At 41.3% G+C, this 18,450-nt stretch overlaps 1 protein-coding gene across 8 annotated transcripts in view; it reads right to left on the reverse strand.

Moving 5' to 3' along the window:
* tspan13b (tetraspanin 13b) overlaps positions 1 to 18,450 on the reverse strand; it is a 64,604-nt gene that overhangs the window by 27,364 nt on the left and 18,790 nt on the right. For 3 of the 8 annotated variants that reach the window (XM_078176113.1, XM_033649993.2, XM_033649938.2), the window contains exons 2-3: positions 9,687 to 9,854; positions 4,750 to 4,830 (exon numbers count right to left, since the gene is read on the reverse strand). In XM_078176113.1, the coding sequence (XP_078032239.1) occupies positions 4,750 to 4,830; positions 9,687 to 9,854 (249 nt within the window). Of the gene's footprint in view, positions 1 to 4,749; positions 4,831 to 9,686; positions 9,855 to 11,257; positions 11,476 to 18,090; positions 18,302 to 18,450 lie in introns of all 8 variants that reach the window. The other 5 variants (XM_033649974.2, XM_033649965.2, XM_033649988.2 and 2 more) reach the window with 4 other exon arrangements.

Genomic DNA, 18,450 nt, shown 5'->3' on the forward strand with positions numbered 1-18,450 from the left:
AGGACAATGACCCCAAACACACCTCCAGGCTGTGTAAGGGCTATTTGACCAAGAAGGAGAGTGATGGAGTGCTGCGGCAGATGACCTGGCCTCCACAGTCACCGGACCTGAACCCAATCGAGATGGTTTGGGGTGAGCTGGACCGCAGAGTGAAGGCAAAGGGGCCAACAAGTGCTAAACACCTCTGGGAACTCCTTCAAGACTGTTGGAAAACCATTTCAGGTGACTACCTCTTGAAGCTCATGGAGAGAATGCCAAGAGTGTGCAAAGCAGTAATCAGAGCAAAGGGTGGCTATTTTGAAGAAACTAGAATATAAAACATGTTTTCAGTTATTTCACCTTTTTTTGTTAAGTACATAACTCCACATGTGTTCATTCATAGTTTTGATGCCTTCAGTGAGAATCTACAATGTAAATAGTCATGAAAATAAAGAAAACGCATTGAATGAGAAGGTGTGTCCAAACTTTTGGCCTGTACTGTATATAGTACTACTTTAACTTTCAGCATGAGTAGTAGTTGCTTACTATTATTATTATTATTGTTATTATTACTACTAATAATAATAATGATAATAATAAAGTGTTAATTTGTATAACACATGGTTACAAAGTGCTTTACAAAGTGCATAAAATTAAGACAACAATAAGATTACAATCATAAGAACAATGTTTAAGGCTGAGAGATAATGTGTACACAGGCAAAAATGAAACAAAAGGATTTAAAACACAAAAGTTACAGATCAGGCATTAAAATAAAAAGCTTTCCTATAAAATTATGTTTTAAGCAATGATTTGAAAAATAGTTATTGTGCTCGCAAGCCTAATCTCCTCAGGGAGAGAACTGTTCTTCCACTTTGAGCTTGACTGTGCAGAATAATGTCCGAGCAGAGTTTCACACTAGAAGGCTGTGTTCACATTCATCTGTTGAAAAGGTTACATTTCTCACAACTGAACGTAGCTGCAGGATTTATGACATCAAAAGTCATTTTGAAGCCAATCACAGTCCAGTATGCAGCTGATATAAGAGTGATGGAGAAACTTGAACAATAAGTGCACAATAATAGGTTGTCAATTTTTCAACAAGGGACAAGGAGTAGATGTGATTATCAATTTAACTTTTTTCTGTAAAACACAAGTCAGACACAAATTATAAATCAAAGGAGAATCTTGTATGTCCTACAACATGTCTGGACTGGATCATTGATAAATACAGGCCCTGAGTATAAGTAAAATAAATATATTAAATTACAAATTTACACATTTAGTAGACTTCTGCCAGCACTCCTCTCTTGCTTTATTTGTAGCAACAGTGCTGCTTTTTGCTTTTTTAAAATTCTTCATAGGGGGAAGTAGGCTGCATGCAATCAATTTATTGTGTGTCACTGAATGGGAACACACAGAGAGCCTGATGAAGAAACCTTTAACAAGGAAAGCTAATATTCATTGCAATGGTGCCCATTACCTATAACTTGTGCTTTAGGGTTGGTCAAGCCAGCTAGGGCATGGAAGCCTGGATCTTTCAAACTTGCTTTGTGGATACAGCCCTCAGGCTGTCTTTGAGGAGGGAGATAAGCATTTTTTTTGCTACTCAGTGAGCTGTGCAGTGTACTTTTGGGGACATTTCGGTCCCCAGATTTTGCTGCAGAGTGAGTGCTCATGACATTCACGTTGCTCTTTGGTACAGCTGGAGACATGATGCAGATGGGCACAGACAAGGAGAAACTTTCCACCCTGAGGCTCCAAGATAACGTTATGTTCTCTCTTCTGCTTAGAACTTTACAGCTTACAGATACTTAATATGATACTGTCTCTGGCTTTTCTTTGATATCTAGTGTTGGCAAAAAATGTTGTTGCACATTTCCAATCCGTCGTTAGCTCTGTTATCTTGTTTACTAAATTACATGAGTGCCGCTGTCACACTGAATGTCCCGCTAAACCCCATTCAAACTAAAAATGTTATATGAAAAAAACAAAAAAAAAGTCAAATATTCATATGACACCACCGAATCTAAATTTAACTGACATAATTTTGAGTCGGGTATATCCCAAAGTACACCCCTATACATTTTCTATGGGACACAAGCCAATTACCTCACAAAGCGTTGTGGGATAGCATGCAATGCTTGACTGTCCAGCAGTGCAAAAAAAGCCACTTTCTAGGTTGCCTAGGGTTGTACACATGCTGCATTGTTTGCACCCTCTAATCCATTGTTTTTAATGTAGATGCATAGCAGGCATGCTGAAATGCCAGAGAGACGCCAGAGCTTTGCACACGTTCTCAAGCTTTTTTTTTTTTTTTGCATCTTGAGATAAAAGTGAGTTCAACTTTTGGAATGCAGCAGCACACACTGCATGTCATGTGACAATGGGTCAACCAGAAAAAGGGCCAATACTAACAAGCTCACAGGAGGTATACTGCGACCTATCATAGCAGAGTTGGACATACTTGGGTCAATAAATCTATCTCTCTCCCGTGTTTGTATACTGGGACAAGTACAGTAGTCCAATTAATTGGCCTAGTCGAGCTATAATCATAGCACAAATGACATATGACAATCACAAATGACATATGTCTTTTCCTTCTTCTGTGCTATAATCATAGCACAAATGACATATGACAATCACAAATGACATATGTCGTTTCCTTCTTCAGTAAATCAGTCAGTGTGATAAATATGGAGGAGAAGATGATCGTTTTAGTCCTGGGCTACCCACAGCTTTACATCTTTCCCATGGACAATATTTTAGGCTTACACACTTTAAAAACAGTCCCTGGAAGAAGATCAGCTCTGCACTTAGGATTTCATGTAGGCTGGTGGTTGTTATCGTTGCTTAGTAACTTCAGACGCAACCTGCCTCTGTCCTCTTGAAAGTCGGCACAGAATAGGCACAACAGTTGCACACAGTGCCCAACCTTGTGTCTCAAGGCACTTAATGGTGGCCCCTAACAGTGACAAACAAGATTCACAGCAAATGTGTGTAAATACTGAACATAAAGCAATTTTTAGAGGTGGTATGGTGGTGCATATAAAGTCAAGGAATGAGGGATGGATTTGCCCTAATTTTAGGTAAGGAAGTTGTGCTATGTAAATATGTGCTTGCACTATACATCCGACCGCTCAAAGCACTTTTTACACTACGAGTCACATTCACCCATTCACACACACATTCATACACTGTTAGCTGAGGCTACCATAAAAGGTGCCACTTGCTACTCAGTTTTTAACACACTCACACACCGATGGAAGCATCATCGGGAGCAATTTGGGGTTCAGTATCTTGCTCAAGGATACTTCGACATGCAGACTGGAGGAGCTGGGGATCGAACTGCGGATCTTCCAATTGGTGGACAACCCGCTCTACTTCTGAGACACAGCAGCCCAACACAGCCACAGCCACCCATTGACCATGTTTGCAACTATCCTGAGGCTTTATGACTCCAGCTCACAAATAGATAAACTAGAATTACTGCATCATGTTTGCATGCCTCTGCGAACCACTCAACTTTCACTCACAGTTTATATCCATGTCTATGAAAACATGGATGCTTAATACACAGAAAATCTACGCAATCAACACAGTTTCAACATTAGAGTCACCAATTAAGTATTTGACCAAATGACTCCTCTTCTGTTCCTGAGATATAACATTTACTAATGGCAAGAAAAGTGTTTTTACAAACCATTATGATGTCACAGTGAAGTTGACCTTTAACCTTTCGGATTCAAAATGTCATCACTTCATCATATTATCCTGTCAGACATTTGTATGAAATGTTGTCATAATTAGTGTATAAATTTTTTATGTATGGCCAAAAACATGTTACAATAAGGTCACATTGACCTTGACCTTTGATGATCAACCACCAAATTGTAATCAGTTCATTCTTGAGTACAAGTGGACGTTTGTGCCAAATTTGACTTAAATCCCTCAAGATGTTCTTGAGATATCGCATTCACAAAATGAGACGGACGTAAGGTCACAGTGACCTTGACCTTTGACCACCAAATGCTAATCAGTTGTTGAGTACAAGTGAAGGTTTTCGCCAAATTTGAAGAAATTCCTTCAATGTGTTCTTGAGATATATAACGTTCACAAAAATGAGACAGACAAGCTTACAGTGACCTTTGACCATCAAAATCTCATCAGTTCATCCTTGAATCCAAATGAATGTTTGTGCCAAATTTAAAGAAATTCCCCCAAGGTGTTCTTAAGCTATCGTGTTCTCAAGAATGGGACGGGCGTATGAACGGATGGACATACAAACAGACGTACAGATGTACAACCTGAAAATATAATGCCTACGGCCACCGCTATTGCTGTCAGGGAGGCATAAAAAGGAGAGCAGTTTTAAGATCACTTAGAGGCTGTGCTGTGAACACACACAAACACGTGGTTAATGAGTATTGCTAGCTAGTTAGCTGCTAGTTAATGTTTGCACAGTTGGTACATGCTGTTTGAGGCCAATAAACATTGACTACAAAAACAATTAAGTGACCAAATTTGCGTGGCCCAATAATGTGAGGTGAAAATTCCCTTTGTGTTCAGTATAAACACACTTACACAACTGCATTACACTGTGTAAGCTACTGTTGGTGTAGACATTGGTATGTCCAGTACAAAACAGTTGTTCCAAGTTGGCCAGTTATCATTGTACATACATAAACACACAATCAAACAACAGGAAGGTAAGATGGATTTTCCTCCTAAAAGCTGCTTTAATGAAGAAAGTGAAGTTTTGTATGTTACCTGTTGCTCTCTGTTGATGGCCAAACAGGCAGCGGAGACAGAGAACTGCACAATAAACACCATGAACAGGATGATCATGTACTGAGCTTCACTGTCAAGGAGCAAAAACAGACACATCATCCATAGTACAAATAAAACAGCCAGTGTTACTAAACCATGGCATTGAAAGTTGACTCTTTACATCAGTAGAATAGTTTGTAAGGCTGATATTGAGCTGCATGCACTGTCTCTGCATGACCGACCACAGTGTGAAATACGATGCTGCTCTGGGTCTTATTGCACATGCATAAATGAGTGGGAATACATTTCCCAAACACTGAGGTGAAGAGAAGCATAGGTAGATTAAAACACATCGTAAGTCATAAACCTGACATGCAAATTCATTATCAAGACAGTTTTCAGATCTTTATAATATATCCATGGTATTCATGTATATAATCTAAAGTATTTATGATGCTGAAATTAAGTCATTGTCAGATTTTTTGAGTTCAAATATTTTATACATTTTTTACAACATAAATCAGCAAACAAACATTCATTCACTTTTCTGACACCGCTTGTCCTGTTACAGGGTGGTGGGTGTGCTGGAGCCTGGGGTGAGAGGCGGGGTACACCCTGGAGAGGCAGACTATCACAGTGCTGACACATAGAGACAGACAACCATTCACACCTATAGGCAATTTAGAGTCACCAATTAACCTGCATGTCTTTGGATTGTGGTAGAAAGCCGGAGCACCTGGAGAAAACCCACGCTGACACAGGGAGAACATGCAAAGTCCGCACAGAAGAGCCCCGGCTGGCCGATGGATCCAAACCCAGAACCCTGTTACTATGAGGCAACAATGCTAACCACTGCACCACCTTACCGCCCTAAATCAGCAAACAAAAATCGAAGCCTAAATCTGTCAAGTGGCACAACTGTCTAAAGGCTGTGTGCAAAAACTGCTGCAACATGTTTAATTTACACACAGAATTCTGGAGCTCGAGTCCCAAATGTTGTCTCAAAAGCCAAGATATTTTAAAAATACCTTGAACTTTGGAACTTTGAGTCACTGTGATAATATATTATTCATCCTACTATGCTAAGTTGAGTAAATGTTTTTCTGATGGCCTTATATTCAATTCAGAGTACTGAAGACCACATTTCCTTGGCATTCTTCAGGGTCATTGATTTTCAGTTAGAACAGCCCAGACTGTCAATGAAAGGATTCCAATGTGGCAGATTTGTCTAGGGGTGTAAAGTTCCAGTTGGTTGGTTGATTGTTTGGTCATTATGTTCTTGTCTGACCAAATTCTTATTGGTTGGTCAGTTGCTGGTGTTACTTTAATAAGGCTGTGTGTCCATCAAAGATTTCTTTACCTGGCTAAAAATGAGAGTTGTTGTTGTTCAGCACTTCTATTTGTCCTCTGTGACGGTTGGTCTTTGCTGTGTTTGTCCCGCCCCCTCTCCACTGTGATCCGACTGCTGGTGATAGTGACAAGTGCAACATTTTACCCAAAGTTAAACATTTTCAACTGATTTTTAATCAGAAAACTGATAAATAATCACAGAAGACATTCAGTGTTGGATTTATCATTTTGGATTTATTTTAGTCTCCAAAAAGACTGCATAGTTCAAGGCTTGATTATATAGCTGGTGAAAGGGATACAATCACACTGGAGACCCAGCTGGAGCAGCACGATGTAAATGTTATATGACATCATTAACCCCAGAGTTACTTTCTATAGTGTCCAGTATGTCAGATTTATCTAATCAGTTTCGCAAGCAGATCAAGTGTTAAATGTGCACCGTTTATTTTCGGACATTATAACATTGGAGATCACATATAGATCCCAGGATACATTTTTTGTATTTGGGAACTGTGTAAATATGTAATTTGTGGTAGATTTTGTTTTGTTGTACTAGTAATATCGTATGCAGAATCTTTGGTAACGCTTTATAATAAGATACAGAAAATTAGAGTAGTTACTGAGGAACTAATGAGGAACTAAAGAGGAACGAATGAGTAGTTACTGAGGAACTAAGCTACACAAAATTAGAGTAGTTACTGAGGAACTAAAGTACACAAAATTAGAGTAGTTACTGAGGAACTAATGAGGAACGAATGAGTAGTTACTGAGGAACTAAAGTACACAAAATTAGAGTAGTTACTGAGGAACTAATGAGGAAGGAATGAGGAACTAATGAGGAACGAATGAGTAGGTAATGAGGAACGAAGCTACACAAAATTAGAGTAGTTACTGAGGAACTAATGAGGAACTAATGAGGAACTAACGAGTAGTTACTGAGGAACTAATGAGGAACTAATGATGTACTTACTATTAGTTAATGGTCAGTTCTTCAGTAACCCCTGATCAAATTTCAGAGGAGTAGTTACTGAGGTACTAATGAGGAACTAACGGTTGCACACCTCCAGGATTTTGAAACTTTTTGAGGCCACGCTAGTGTCGCTCAGTTCAAAATCGATGAATTTGAGGGAAGACTAGCATTTGTACAACTCTTCATCTACAGCCCGCATTGGCTTCACAAGCTGGCTGTGGTCAAAAGCCATAAACATAACAATTCCTTCTCTTCTGCAATCCATACTTTTCGTGCCACCATCATTATGAGGTGCGTGCGCAATCCGCGAACGGAGCCAGGCGAAGGTTGTAGAGGTTTGACACATGAAACAAATATTTTTCTTTTACTCAGTCAAACCCCACAAAGGAACCATAAAACCCATAAAACAGGTCCCTTAACACCAAAATTAAATTGATTTTACCTGGTTTCTGTAAAACAAAAGAATTATACCCAATTTTCAAAATACAACAGTAATCAGTTTCAATAAAGTATATATTTTTTTCACCAAAGAAAAGAAATGTTCTGTTCCGTTCAGTCAGTTCAATCCAGTTTAAACAAAAAACTCCACTCTGGGATTTCCAAATAACATATCACAGTTTAATTCAGTTCAATCCATACCGTTCGCTAAACAAAAGAAAACTCCACCCCAGGTTTTCCTGCTAACAAGGAAGTAAAGAAAATCCATTGTTCGCTCTGACTCAGTTCAGTTTCAAAACAAATCAACCCGGTCCGAAGGTACCAAATAATGAAACGAAAAGTAACCCCCCGGCTTTTGCCAACTCATGGGACTGTGAGTGAATGCCGTAACGCTCCGGCATTGTTTCGGGCGTGGAGGCTCCGTAGGATCCCTTGATATCCGTGGCAGGGAATCTGAGGTGAGGCTGGTGGCTGGATGGATGATAGTCCACAAGGAAGCGCACCTATTTCGCGGACTTGGAGCGGTGTAAAGTGCCGTGGTAGGCCGAATGCGCAGAGGACTTCTGGCTCATTACTCACTCGCCGGCGTCTCTCACGATACTGCCAGGAACGGCATAATGTAGGGGCTGGTCTACCTGGGCTCAGCTGATCGGAGCCATCCCACTGGCCAATAGCACTGGTGGGTGTGTCTGGAGGTGAGCAAGCCATCAGCTGATAACCACCGTCTTATAAAAAAATATATTCATAAAATATACAGGATCGCCACAAGGTATAATTGAAGCTTTACGTCATTTGTGGTGCACGAACCTTGCACACTTGCGACTGCATCAAGCAATAAAAGACTTCGACCAGCCTCACTGTCCAGCTCAGGTACACCATCCACACCCCTGAAACTGCCATGCTGTACAGAGGTAGGCGACATACTCATATCCATTGAACAAAAACTCTCCGGACTCAACAGAATCGCACTCATAGAAGTACTACACCGTGAATTTCAAGCACTCCGCCAAAGCCTTGAATACACTCAGGACCAGATCGACACACTCACGCAGGAAAACAAACCCCTACAACACACTGTCAACAAACTCACCACCCAGTTCACTTCTGTCACTGCTGAACACAAAGCCATGAAAGAGACAATCCTGGACTTACAAACACGCAGCATGAGGGACAATCTAGTTTTCACCGGCCTGAAAAAAAACAGTTAAGGACTTCACGATCCAACAACTCAAACTGCCCACTAAAACCGTTAACAACATCACCTTCCACTGAGTTCATCTTATGGGTCAGAAAAACACCACCAACAACTGTACCCGTCTGATCATCGCCAAATTTGAACATTACAAACAAAACCAACTGGTACAACGTCAGGGCAGGCTGCTGAAAGAACGGACTATGGACTTAATAATCAATACCCCAGAGAAATAATGCAACACCGCAGACAACTTCACCCCATTCGAAGAAAAAAAGGTGCAACAAGGAAATAAGGCAGTCATCACTGTGGAAAGACTTTACATAGATGGACAGTTATGCCGTGACAATGACATAACCCCCTGACTATTCTAAACACTCCATCCCCCTGCAAATGCTCTCTGACTCTTTCCCTTTGATACATGAACACTCTCACACACACAGACTTACATGCACACGCGCATAGGCACGCACGCACGCACCCATGCACACACACACACACACACACACACACACACATACACACACACAGACACACACACCGGTCTGCTGATCCATCTCCACCTTATTTTCCGCATTCCCACCAGTTTGAACAATGCTTTTTTTGGTTTTCTTTTTTGTTTGTTTTGTTTTCTTTGTTTTTGTCTTTTTGTTTTTCTTCTGTGTCCTCAATATTTTACTTTGTCTTAATTTTTATTGTATGTATCTGTCTAATTTTGTAAAATTTCTTCTGTCTGCTTCTATGTCCTGCACTTGTCTTTTCTTGTAATCACTGCATTACACAATAAAAAAAAGAAGAAAAAAAAGATATGCATCAAACTGCATCAACACCCTAAAAATACAGGACTGAAACACCACATTTGAAACACATATAAAAGAAAATAAATTTATACAGAACAGTGACAGTATTTCAGAGTTCCCCCTTAATTTCTCAAGTGAGGCTTTCAAACCCCGATAACAGCCATAGCATGACCAGTGTGAAGGATACAAAGAAGAGCAGGACCTGGTGATGCTTCATGGCCCCAATGAGGCCAGCCAGGGCCACAAAGAAGAGGAAGACGCCAACACCAATGATACCTCCCACCACCTGGAAACTGGAGACCAGACCGAACCACTTCCCCCATGCTGCGATGCCGATCATCAGCAGGCTCACCATCTGCAGGACAGACACACAGACTGTATAAAAGAAGTCGACGTAGCAACTGGTTTGTGACTATGATTTTGCAGCCTTGAGTTTGGCACTTTGCTCTTTAGTCCTGGTTTTCTTGACCATATTTAGAAGAGAGGGTAGAGCTGTGGAAGAGGGCTGGATTTGACTGAGAACCTGAAGTCACCACCGCGGTAACAACTTGTCAATCATAAGGTGGCAACACTTTAAAGCATAACCTGCTTCATCATCTCTTTTACTCTGAAATGAGGCCACAGTTTACAAAATCACTCCTATCACTTTTTTTTATGTGCTTGCTCCGGAGTAGAGTTGGGCGATCTTGTCCATATCCTATCGTCCTATTGCCATCTAGTAAAATCGCAGATGAATGATGTCATCGCCGGGGGGCGCGACCGAAGGGTCGCGGTCATTACGCGTCACTGTGGCAAGGAGATTAGACAAGAAGAGAAGATGGCACTGGTGTCGAGTTGAAGAAGCTTTATAAAAGCCTCGTTCAGCCTCGATCTCCTCAGCATGCGCCACACATGCGCTGTCCCCCCCCCCACACCTCGCAATTGCATCGGCATTTAAAAAAGACATCGTGAAACAACCCTTCTATCGCCGATGGGTGGCACAACCCTACTCCGGAGTATTTGTCTGCTGGCACCAGACGATTTCTTGAAGTCTAAGTACACACAGTACATTTGAGCACAATAATAAGCAAGGAAAATGTCTATCTTAAATATAAGTTGTCTCAATATCTATACTATATGCACTTACAAGTTGCTACATATACACACTTTGTACATTCATATTGTATTTGTAACAGCCAACAGCAAAGTAACAATGGCAAACTGTGGCACTGTCTACCCTCCAAACTACAAAGCAGGCATACGTCCAGTTACAACAGTCAGGATAAGTGCATTCTGCTCTCCTCTCCTCACTTTTTTCTCCACTCCCTTCCTTTGCTCTCCTATTCTTGATTTGTTCTACACCTCTTCTTTTGTCATCTCTTCCTTTTTCTTTTTTAGTCACATGCTAATTCTTGTTATTATCCTTGAAAAGAGCTTTAAATATTGTAAGAAAATCTCTGTGCTTTTTGTGCGCGGCATGTTCATGCAGCAACAAACAGCATGTCAGATTTGTTTAAATGAATCAGAGATACAGTGTGGGAGAAATAAACATTATTTCAGGTTGGCTTTTTGTTTATAAAGGCACACGGAAGTGGCAAAACGATTTGGTGTCTGTCTCCGCTCGTGCCAGGGCAGCTGGTGAACTAGTGTGATTTTACACCAGACTAGCTCACTTTGTTAGGCTTAATGGTGAGTTATTGACTAGGTTAGGCTGGCTGTATTGTGGTGTTTTAATAGTGGTTCAATTTCACAACAGTGACAAAGAATGCTGAGGCTTACCGTTACCTGGCTGTCCATGAAGCCAGATCAGGGCGCTCACTTTGTGTGCGTTAACTGACTGTAACAAAGAAAGACACACTTTTAATTTTGAATTGATACCATGGGCCAAATTTAAATTAAAAGAAAGGAAAAAACAGTCTTGCTTAAAGAGCACTTATCCATTCAGGGGCCAAAAGGGCAGGGTTTTAGCACCACTTGGGGTCTATCTGTGCACATGCCTGAAATCAAGTGAAAAGAGGGGTCATTTTCTCACGGACTTGAATACAGTCAGCCTTCTTATTGCAACCTGTTTTCAACCAGGGAAATAGCACTCTGCTGGCCATAAGAAAGAATGTGCAGTGACTTGCAAATGTTTGGGCACCCCCGGTAAATATTTCATTTAGAGGCCGTTTACACGTTGCTGGCTATTTTCATAAACGGACATTTCACCGTCTCCGTTTTCAAAAAGATCTTCGTTTACACTTACCCGTGTATATAGACACAAGAGCATGCCAAACCTCTAGGTGGCAGTGTAACAAGAAGCTCAAGCCTTCCATGTATCCATTGTCACCATAGCAACATAGGTCGCACTTTTGACACAGGCGCAAGTTCCGGTGCATACTGTGACGTCGGCTGCCTATAACTCCGTTTATCTCCGTTTATCTCAGTTTACATGCAAACGCGCAACCGGAGTTTTCCAAAATCTCCACTCTGGCCGGAGTTTTTAGAAAGACTCGTTTTCAGAGGAGAAATCTCCGTTTGCGTGTAAACGAAGGGCACAAACGAAGGAAGATGTCTCCGTTTATCAAAATCACCGTGTACGTGTAAACAGCCTCTTACTGTGAATAGTTAAGTAAGTAGAAGATGAACTGATCTCCAAAAGGCATGAAGTTAAAGATGTAACATGCTTTTCAACATTTTAACCAAGATTACTGTATCAATTTTTGTGTTGTACAATTTAAGACTGAAAAAAAGGAAAGGAGCACCGTGCAAAAGTTTGGCCACCCCAAGACATTTGCACTGTCAGCCAACTTTTACCAGGGTCTCAGACCTTAATTAGCTTGTTAGAGCTATGGCTTGTTTACAGTCACTGTTAGGAAAGGCCAGGTGATGCAAATTTCAATGTTTTAGAAATATTCTGACTCCTCGTCCCAACAGTTAGCAGCCATGCGCTCCTCTAAACAGCTACCTAGTACTCTGAAAACTAAAGTGGCGGTCAAGTTGAGGTCTGGAAGACCAAGAAAACTTGCAAAGAGAGCTGGTCATAGGATTGTTAGAAAGGCAAATTAAAACCCCTGTTTGACTGCAAAAGACCTATAAGAAGATTTATCAGACTCTGGAGTGGCGGTGCACTGTTCTACTATGTAGTGACACCTGCACAAATATGACCTTTATGGAAGAGTCATCAGAGGAGAACCTTTCCTGTGTTCTTACAACAAAAACCAGCCTCAGAAGTTTGCAAAGGAACATGAAAAGAAGCCTGATGCTTTTTGAAAACAAGTCAAATTCCCACCTGTCCAAATATTAAAGATGGTGGTGGATTGATCATGCTTTGGGCTTGTATTGTAGCCAGAGGCAGGGGGAACATTTCACAGGCGGAGGGAAGAATGGATTCTGTTAAATTCCCGCAAATTCTGAAAGCAAACATCACACCATCTATAAAAAGCTGAAGACGAAGAGAGGATGGCTTCTACAGCAGGAAATTATCCTAAACACACCTTGACATCCACAATGGACTAACTCATGAGGAGCAAGCTAAAGGTTTTGCCATGGCCCTCACAGTCCCCCAACCTAAACATCATTAAAAATCTGTGTATAGACTTTAAAAGAGCAGTACATGCAAGACAGCCCTGGAATCTCACAGAGCTAGGAGTTTTTTGCAGGAAGAATTGGTGAAAATCCCCCAAACAAGAATTGAAAGACTTACAAAAAACATTCAGAAGTTATGATACTTGCCAAACGGGGTGCTACTAAGTGCTGACCATGCAGGGTGCCCAAACTTTTGCTTCAGGCCATTTTCCTTTTTTGTTAATTTGAAATTGTAAATGATTGAAATTAATTGAACTTTCTTCAATTTCTTAAAACACTGAAGAAATGTGTCATCTTTAACTTCATGCCTTTTGAAAATCAGTTCATCCTCTACTTGCTCAACAATTCACAGTAAACAGAAATTTGATCAGGGGTGCCCAGACTTTTGCATGCAGCTGTAGGCTTGAAGCTAAATTTACTTTACATTACTTTTATAAAAATAACTTTTTCTCATTATTTGCTTAAACTGTCATTACATCCACAAAATGGCAGCAGAGGGAGGTTGATGCCGTCTTCCTCTAAAATCTTTGGTTAGTAATCAAACTGAAGGGACTCCAGTGATGGTTCAGTGGAATACCTTGCAGAATTTTACTATAAAACAATGTATAGGCTCATACAAGAGTAATACATCTCAATCATCACCTATGATCCACTGTCAGTGTGTGGTGGTGTATTTATCTGCAGAGATTCTGCCTTCAGCCTTAATTTTCTTAATTTTTCTTCTTTGTGTTAGGTATTGCTGCGGTACAGCACGCAAAACGAAAATATAGTGAATCTGGGGTTGGCTTTCACTTTCACTTTTGTTAGTGATAATGTTTTGTTGGGACCTGACCTCATAACAGGCAATTTTAGTGTCAAAATGGCTATCGGAATTGTTTAAATAATGTGACTTAACTTACATTAAAGGGAAATTTCGGTTTATTTCAACCCGTCTCCTATCGTCCTAAATTTGTTTCAAGTCACTAGTGACATAGAAATAATAGTTAGCATGTTAGCGGTTAGCCAAGATACAGCCGTAGCGTCAAACCTGTTAAAACGTAATTGAATAGGTATCCTTTCAAGTGCAAAGTTAGTCCACTAAATAAGCTTTTTCTCTACAAAGACCACCTCATATCGTTAGGATAAATGTCAGAGAACATATAGAAAACGACATGTAAACGTGTTGTCTTACCTTACCGGTGTGGTGCCATGTTTGTTGTTTACCATTTATCTAAGGCTGCAACCGGTCCCATTCCTTGCAACAGAGGTATTCCTCTTCTGTGGGCATTGGGGTACAGCATTCACAGGTAACGTTACACCACAAATCTCCAGAGCTAAAGCCTTCCAGCAGCCATTCCTCCTCTGCCGTCCTCTACCTGTTGTGCCTCTCTCTCTCTCCTCCTCCGTTCTTCAATTTCAGGAAGCTCTTCGTCAGTGTATTCTGGCTCAAATAAATAAGGGCGGCCATCAAACTCTGCAAAATCAAATTCCTCCTCCACAAAGTTGAAGTCTGGCAAAAAGTCAGCCATTATTCTAAAAATCTTTCATAAAATAAATGAATGAACCTTTCAGGCTACTGTCCGGTTCTGCCTTGCAGTTGCTGCGACTTGTTCTCGCGAGATTTCGGCCGCGCTTTGAGAAGCAGAGGTAAATGGTAAACACACCGTAAGGTAAGACAACAACTCTGAAGACCACCTAAATGTGAAATGTTAGTATATAGGCTTTCCACATCGAGAGACGATGGCCGCCCTTATTCATTTGAGCCAGAATACACTGACAAAGAGCTTCGTGAAATTGAAGAATGGAGGAGGAGAGAGAGAGAGGCACAACAGGTAACGTTAGAGGACGACAGAGGAGGAATGGCTGCTGGAAGGCTTTAGCTCTGGAGATTGGTGGTGTAACATTACCTGTGAATGCTGTACCCCAATGCCCACAGAAGAGGAATACCTCTGTTGCAAGGAATGGGACCGGTTGCAGCCTTAGCTAAATGGTAAACAACAAACATGGCACCACACCAGTAAGGTAAGACAACACGTTTACATGTCGTTTTCTATATGTTCTCTGACATTTATCCTAACGATATGAGGCGGTCTTTTATGGAGAAAAGCTTGTTTAATGGACTAACTTTGCACTTGAAAGGATGCCCGTTCAATTACGTTTTAACAGGTCTGACGCTACGGCTGTATCTTGGCTAATGGCTAACATGCTAACTATTATTTCTATGTCACTAGTGACTTGAAACAAATTTAGGACGATAGGAGAAGGGTTGAAATAAACCGAAATTTCCCTTTAAATCACCCCGTGGGGCTCCATTCCCGAAAAGGGAAAAATTATAGCCAGTTAATAATATCAGTCCCATAAAATACACTAAACTATCAATTTGGAATTCTGATTACTAGTTAAATTAATAACTTTAACCAAAGTCGGCAAATGAATAGGAGAGGTTAAAGGATTTCCGAGTTCTTGACATAGCAGTGGTTGACGATTCATTCACTCTTGTGCAATATTAAACAGACAGCAGGTATGATTCCGAATGTATTTATTCATGACGAAAGCAAAGCAACAAAACACACAAATTCTAACTAGCTAACTATATACAAGCATTGGTGTGTATATTTGTGTGTGGGTGTGGGTGTGTGTGTGTGCGAGGGGCAAAAGGTATATGTGTGAAACAAAGGCTGTTTGGCCTACAAAACAAAATGGCTGACGACAGAAAACGAGGTTTGCCTGACCGTATGGCCAGTTAGGACAAAGACCAAGGAGATGAAGCAACAACCTTGAGTCTCCTCTCAGAGAGTAGCTCTGTTGAAAGCCAATTTGTAAGTGAGTCTATGTCTATGCAATATGTGTTGCAAACAGGTTTGGGTTAGTACAGAGGATATTTAGTTGCACGCAAGACTGTGTGATGCATTGGCAAACTAACATCACGTCAGTAAAGTCATGTCAGTAAAGGGAGACCAGGTGAGGAAGAGGGCACTTCCTGTTTAGGTTACGAAGACATGTGAATGATTAAATAAAGTTCGAGCACAAGCTCAGGGTTCACAAGACGAAGTCTTGTCATTTTAAAGATGAAGGCGGCAGTAGCTCAGTCCATAGGGACTTGGCTTGGGAACCAGAAGGTCACCGGTTCAAAATATGGAGCGTGGACTGGTAGCTGGAGAGATGCCAGTTCACCTCTTGGGCACTGTCGAGGTGCCCTTGAGCAAGGCACCAAATCCCCCAACAGCTCGGGGTGCCTGTCCATGGGCAGCCCCCTCACTCTGACATCTCTCCATTTAATGCATGTAAAAGGTCCTATTTGTGCATGTGTGTGCGTATTTCGGGCCTGTGTGTATGTATATGACAAACGGAGTGAAAACATTGAATTTCCCCCTTGGGGAGTACAGTTCAGGCCAAAAGTTTGGACACACCTTCTCATTCAATGCGTTTTCTTTATTTTCATGACTATTTACATTGTAGATTCTCACTGAAGGCATCAAAACTATGAATGAACACATGTGGAGTTATGTACTTAACAAAAAAAGCTGAAATAACTGAAAACATGTTTTATATTCTAGTTTCTTCAAAATAGCCACCCTTTGCTCTGATTACTGCTTTGCACACTCTTGGCATTCTCTCCATGAGCTTCAAGAGGTAGTCACCTGAAATGGTTTTCCAACAGTCTTGAAGGAGTTCCCAGAGGTGTTTAGCACTTGTTGGCCCCTTTGCCTTCACTCTGCGGTCCAGCTCACCCCAAACCATCTCGATTGGGTTCAGGTCCGGTGACTGTGGAGGCCAGGTCATCTGCCGCAGCACTCCATCACTCTTCTTCTTGGTCAAATAGCCCTTACACAGCCTGGAGGTGTGTTTGGGGTCATTGTCCTGTTGAAAAATAAATGATCGTCCAACTAAACGCAAACCGGATGGGATGGCATGTCGCTGCAGGATGCTGTGGTAGCCATGCTGGTTCAGTGTGCCTTCAATTTTGAATAAATCCCCAACAGTGTCACCAGCAAAACACCGCCACACCATCACACCTCCTCCTCCATGCTTCACAGTGGGAACCAGGCATGTGGAATCCATCCGTTCACCTTTTCTGCGTCTCACAAAGACACGGCGGTTGGAACCAAAGATCTCAAATTTGGACTCATCAGACCAAAGCACAGATTTCCACTGGTCTAATGTCCATTCCTTGTGTTTCTTGGCCCAAACAAATCTCTTCTGCTTGTTGCCTCTCCTTAGCAGTGGTTTCCTAGCAGCTATTTGACCATGAAGGCCTGATTCGCGCAGTCTCCTCTTAAAAGTTGTTCTAGAGATGGGTCTGCTGCTAGAACTCTGTGTGGCATTCATCTGGTCTCTGATCTGAGCTGCTGTTAACTTGTGATTTCTGAGGCTGGTGACTCGGATGAACTTATCCTCAGAAGCAGAGGTGACTCTTGGTCTTCCTTTCCTGGGTCGGTCCTCATGTGTGCCAGTTTCGTTGTAGCGCTTGATGGTTTTTGCGACTCCACTTGGGGACACATTTAAAGTTTTTGCAATTTTCCGGACTGACTGACCTTCATTTCTTAAAGTAATGATGGCCACTCGTTTTTCTTTAGTTAGCTGATTGGTTCTTGCCATAATATGAATTTTAACAGTTGTCCAATAGGGCTGTCGGCTGTGTATTAACCTGACTTCTGCACAACACAACTGATGGTCCCAACCCCATTGATAAAACAAGAAATTCCACTAATTAACCCTGATAAGGCACACCTGTGAAGTGGAAACCATTTCAGGTGACTACCTCTTGAAGCTCATGGAGAGAATGCCAAGAGTGTGCAAAGCAGTAATCAGAGCAAAGGGTGGCTATTTTGAAGAAACTAGAATATAAAACATGTTTTCAGTTATTTCACCTTTTTTTGTTAAGTACATAACTCCACATGTGTTCATTCATAGTTTTGATGCCTTCAGTGAGAATCTACAATGTAAATAGTCATGAAAATAAAGAAAACGCATTGAATGAGAAGGTGTGTCCAAAGTTTTGGCCTGTACTGTATATAAAATCAAAAATTAAAAAATTGACAAATTAAATGAACAACACATGGTACCTGGAGTGACAGACAGGTCAAGAAACGGTTTTGCTCAAGAAACTGGTGGGAAATGTGGACAGCAACTGGCAGTCTTTCAAACAACAGTTTGAACTGTACACAGCTGCCATTGGACTGGACATTGAATCCGATGCCAGGAAAATCGCGTTGCTACTCACAGTAGCGGATCCTCAAGCCATTGATGTCCTCAATACATTCGAGTTTGCAGCCCCTGATGACAGACAAAAGTATGACAAAGTTATCCAAAAGTTCCAGGCACACTGCTCGCCGCAGAACACGTACGTGTTCCGCTCGCGGATGCAACAGCCAGAAGAGACTTTTGATAGCTTTGTGACTGATTTGAAACTGAAAGCACAGTCA

Source organism: Epinephelus lanceolatus, chromosome 16, assembly GCF_041903045.1.
Source record: "Epinephelus lanceolatus isolate andai-2023 chromosome 16, ASM4190304v1, whole genome shotgun sequence".
Lineage (NCBI taxonomy): Eukaryota > Metazoa > Chordata > Actinopteri > Perciformes > Serranidae > Epinephelus > Epinephelus lanceolatus.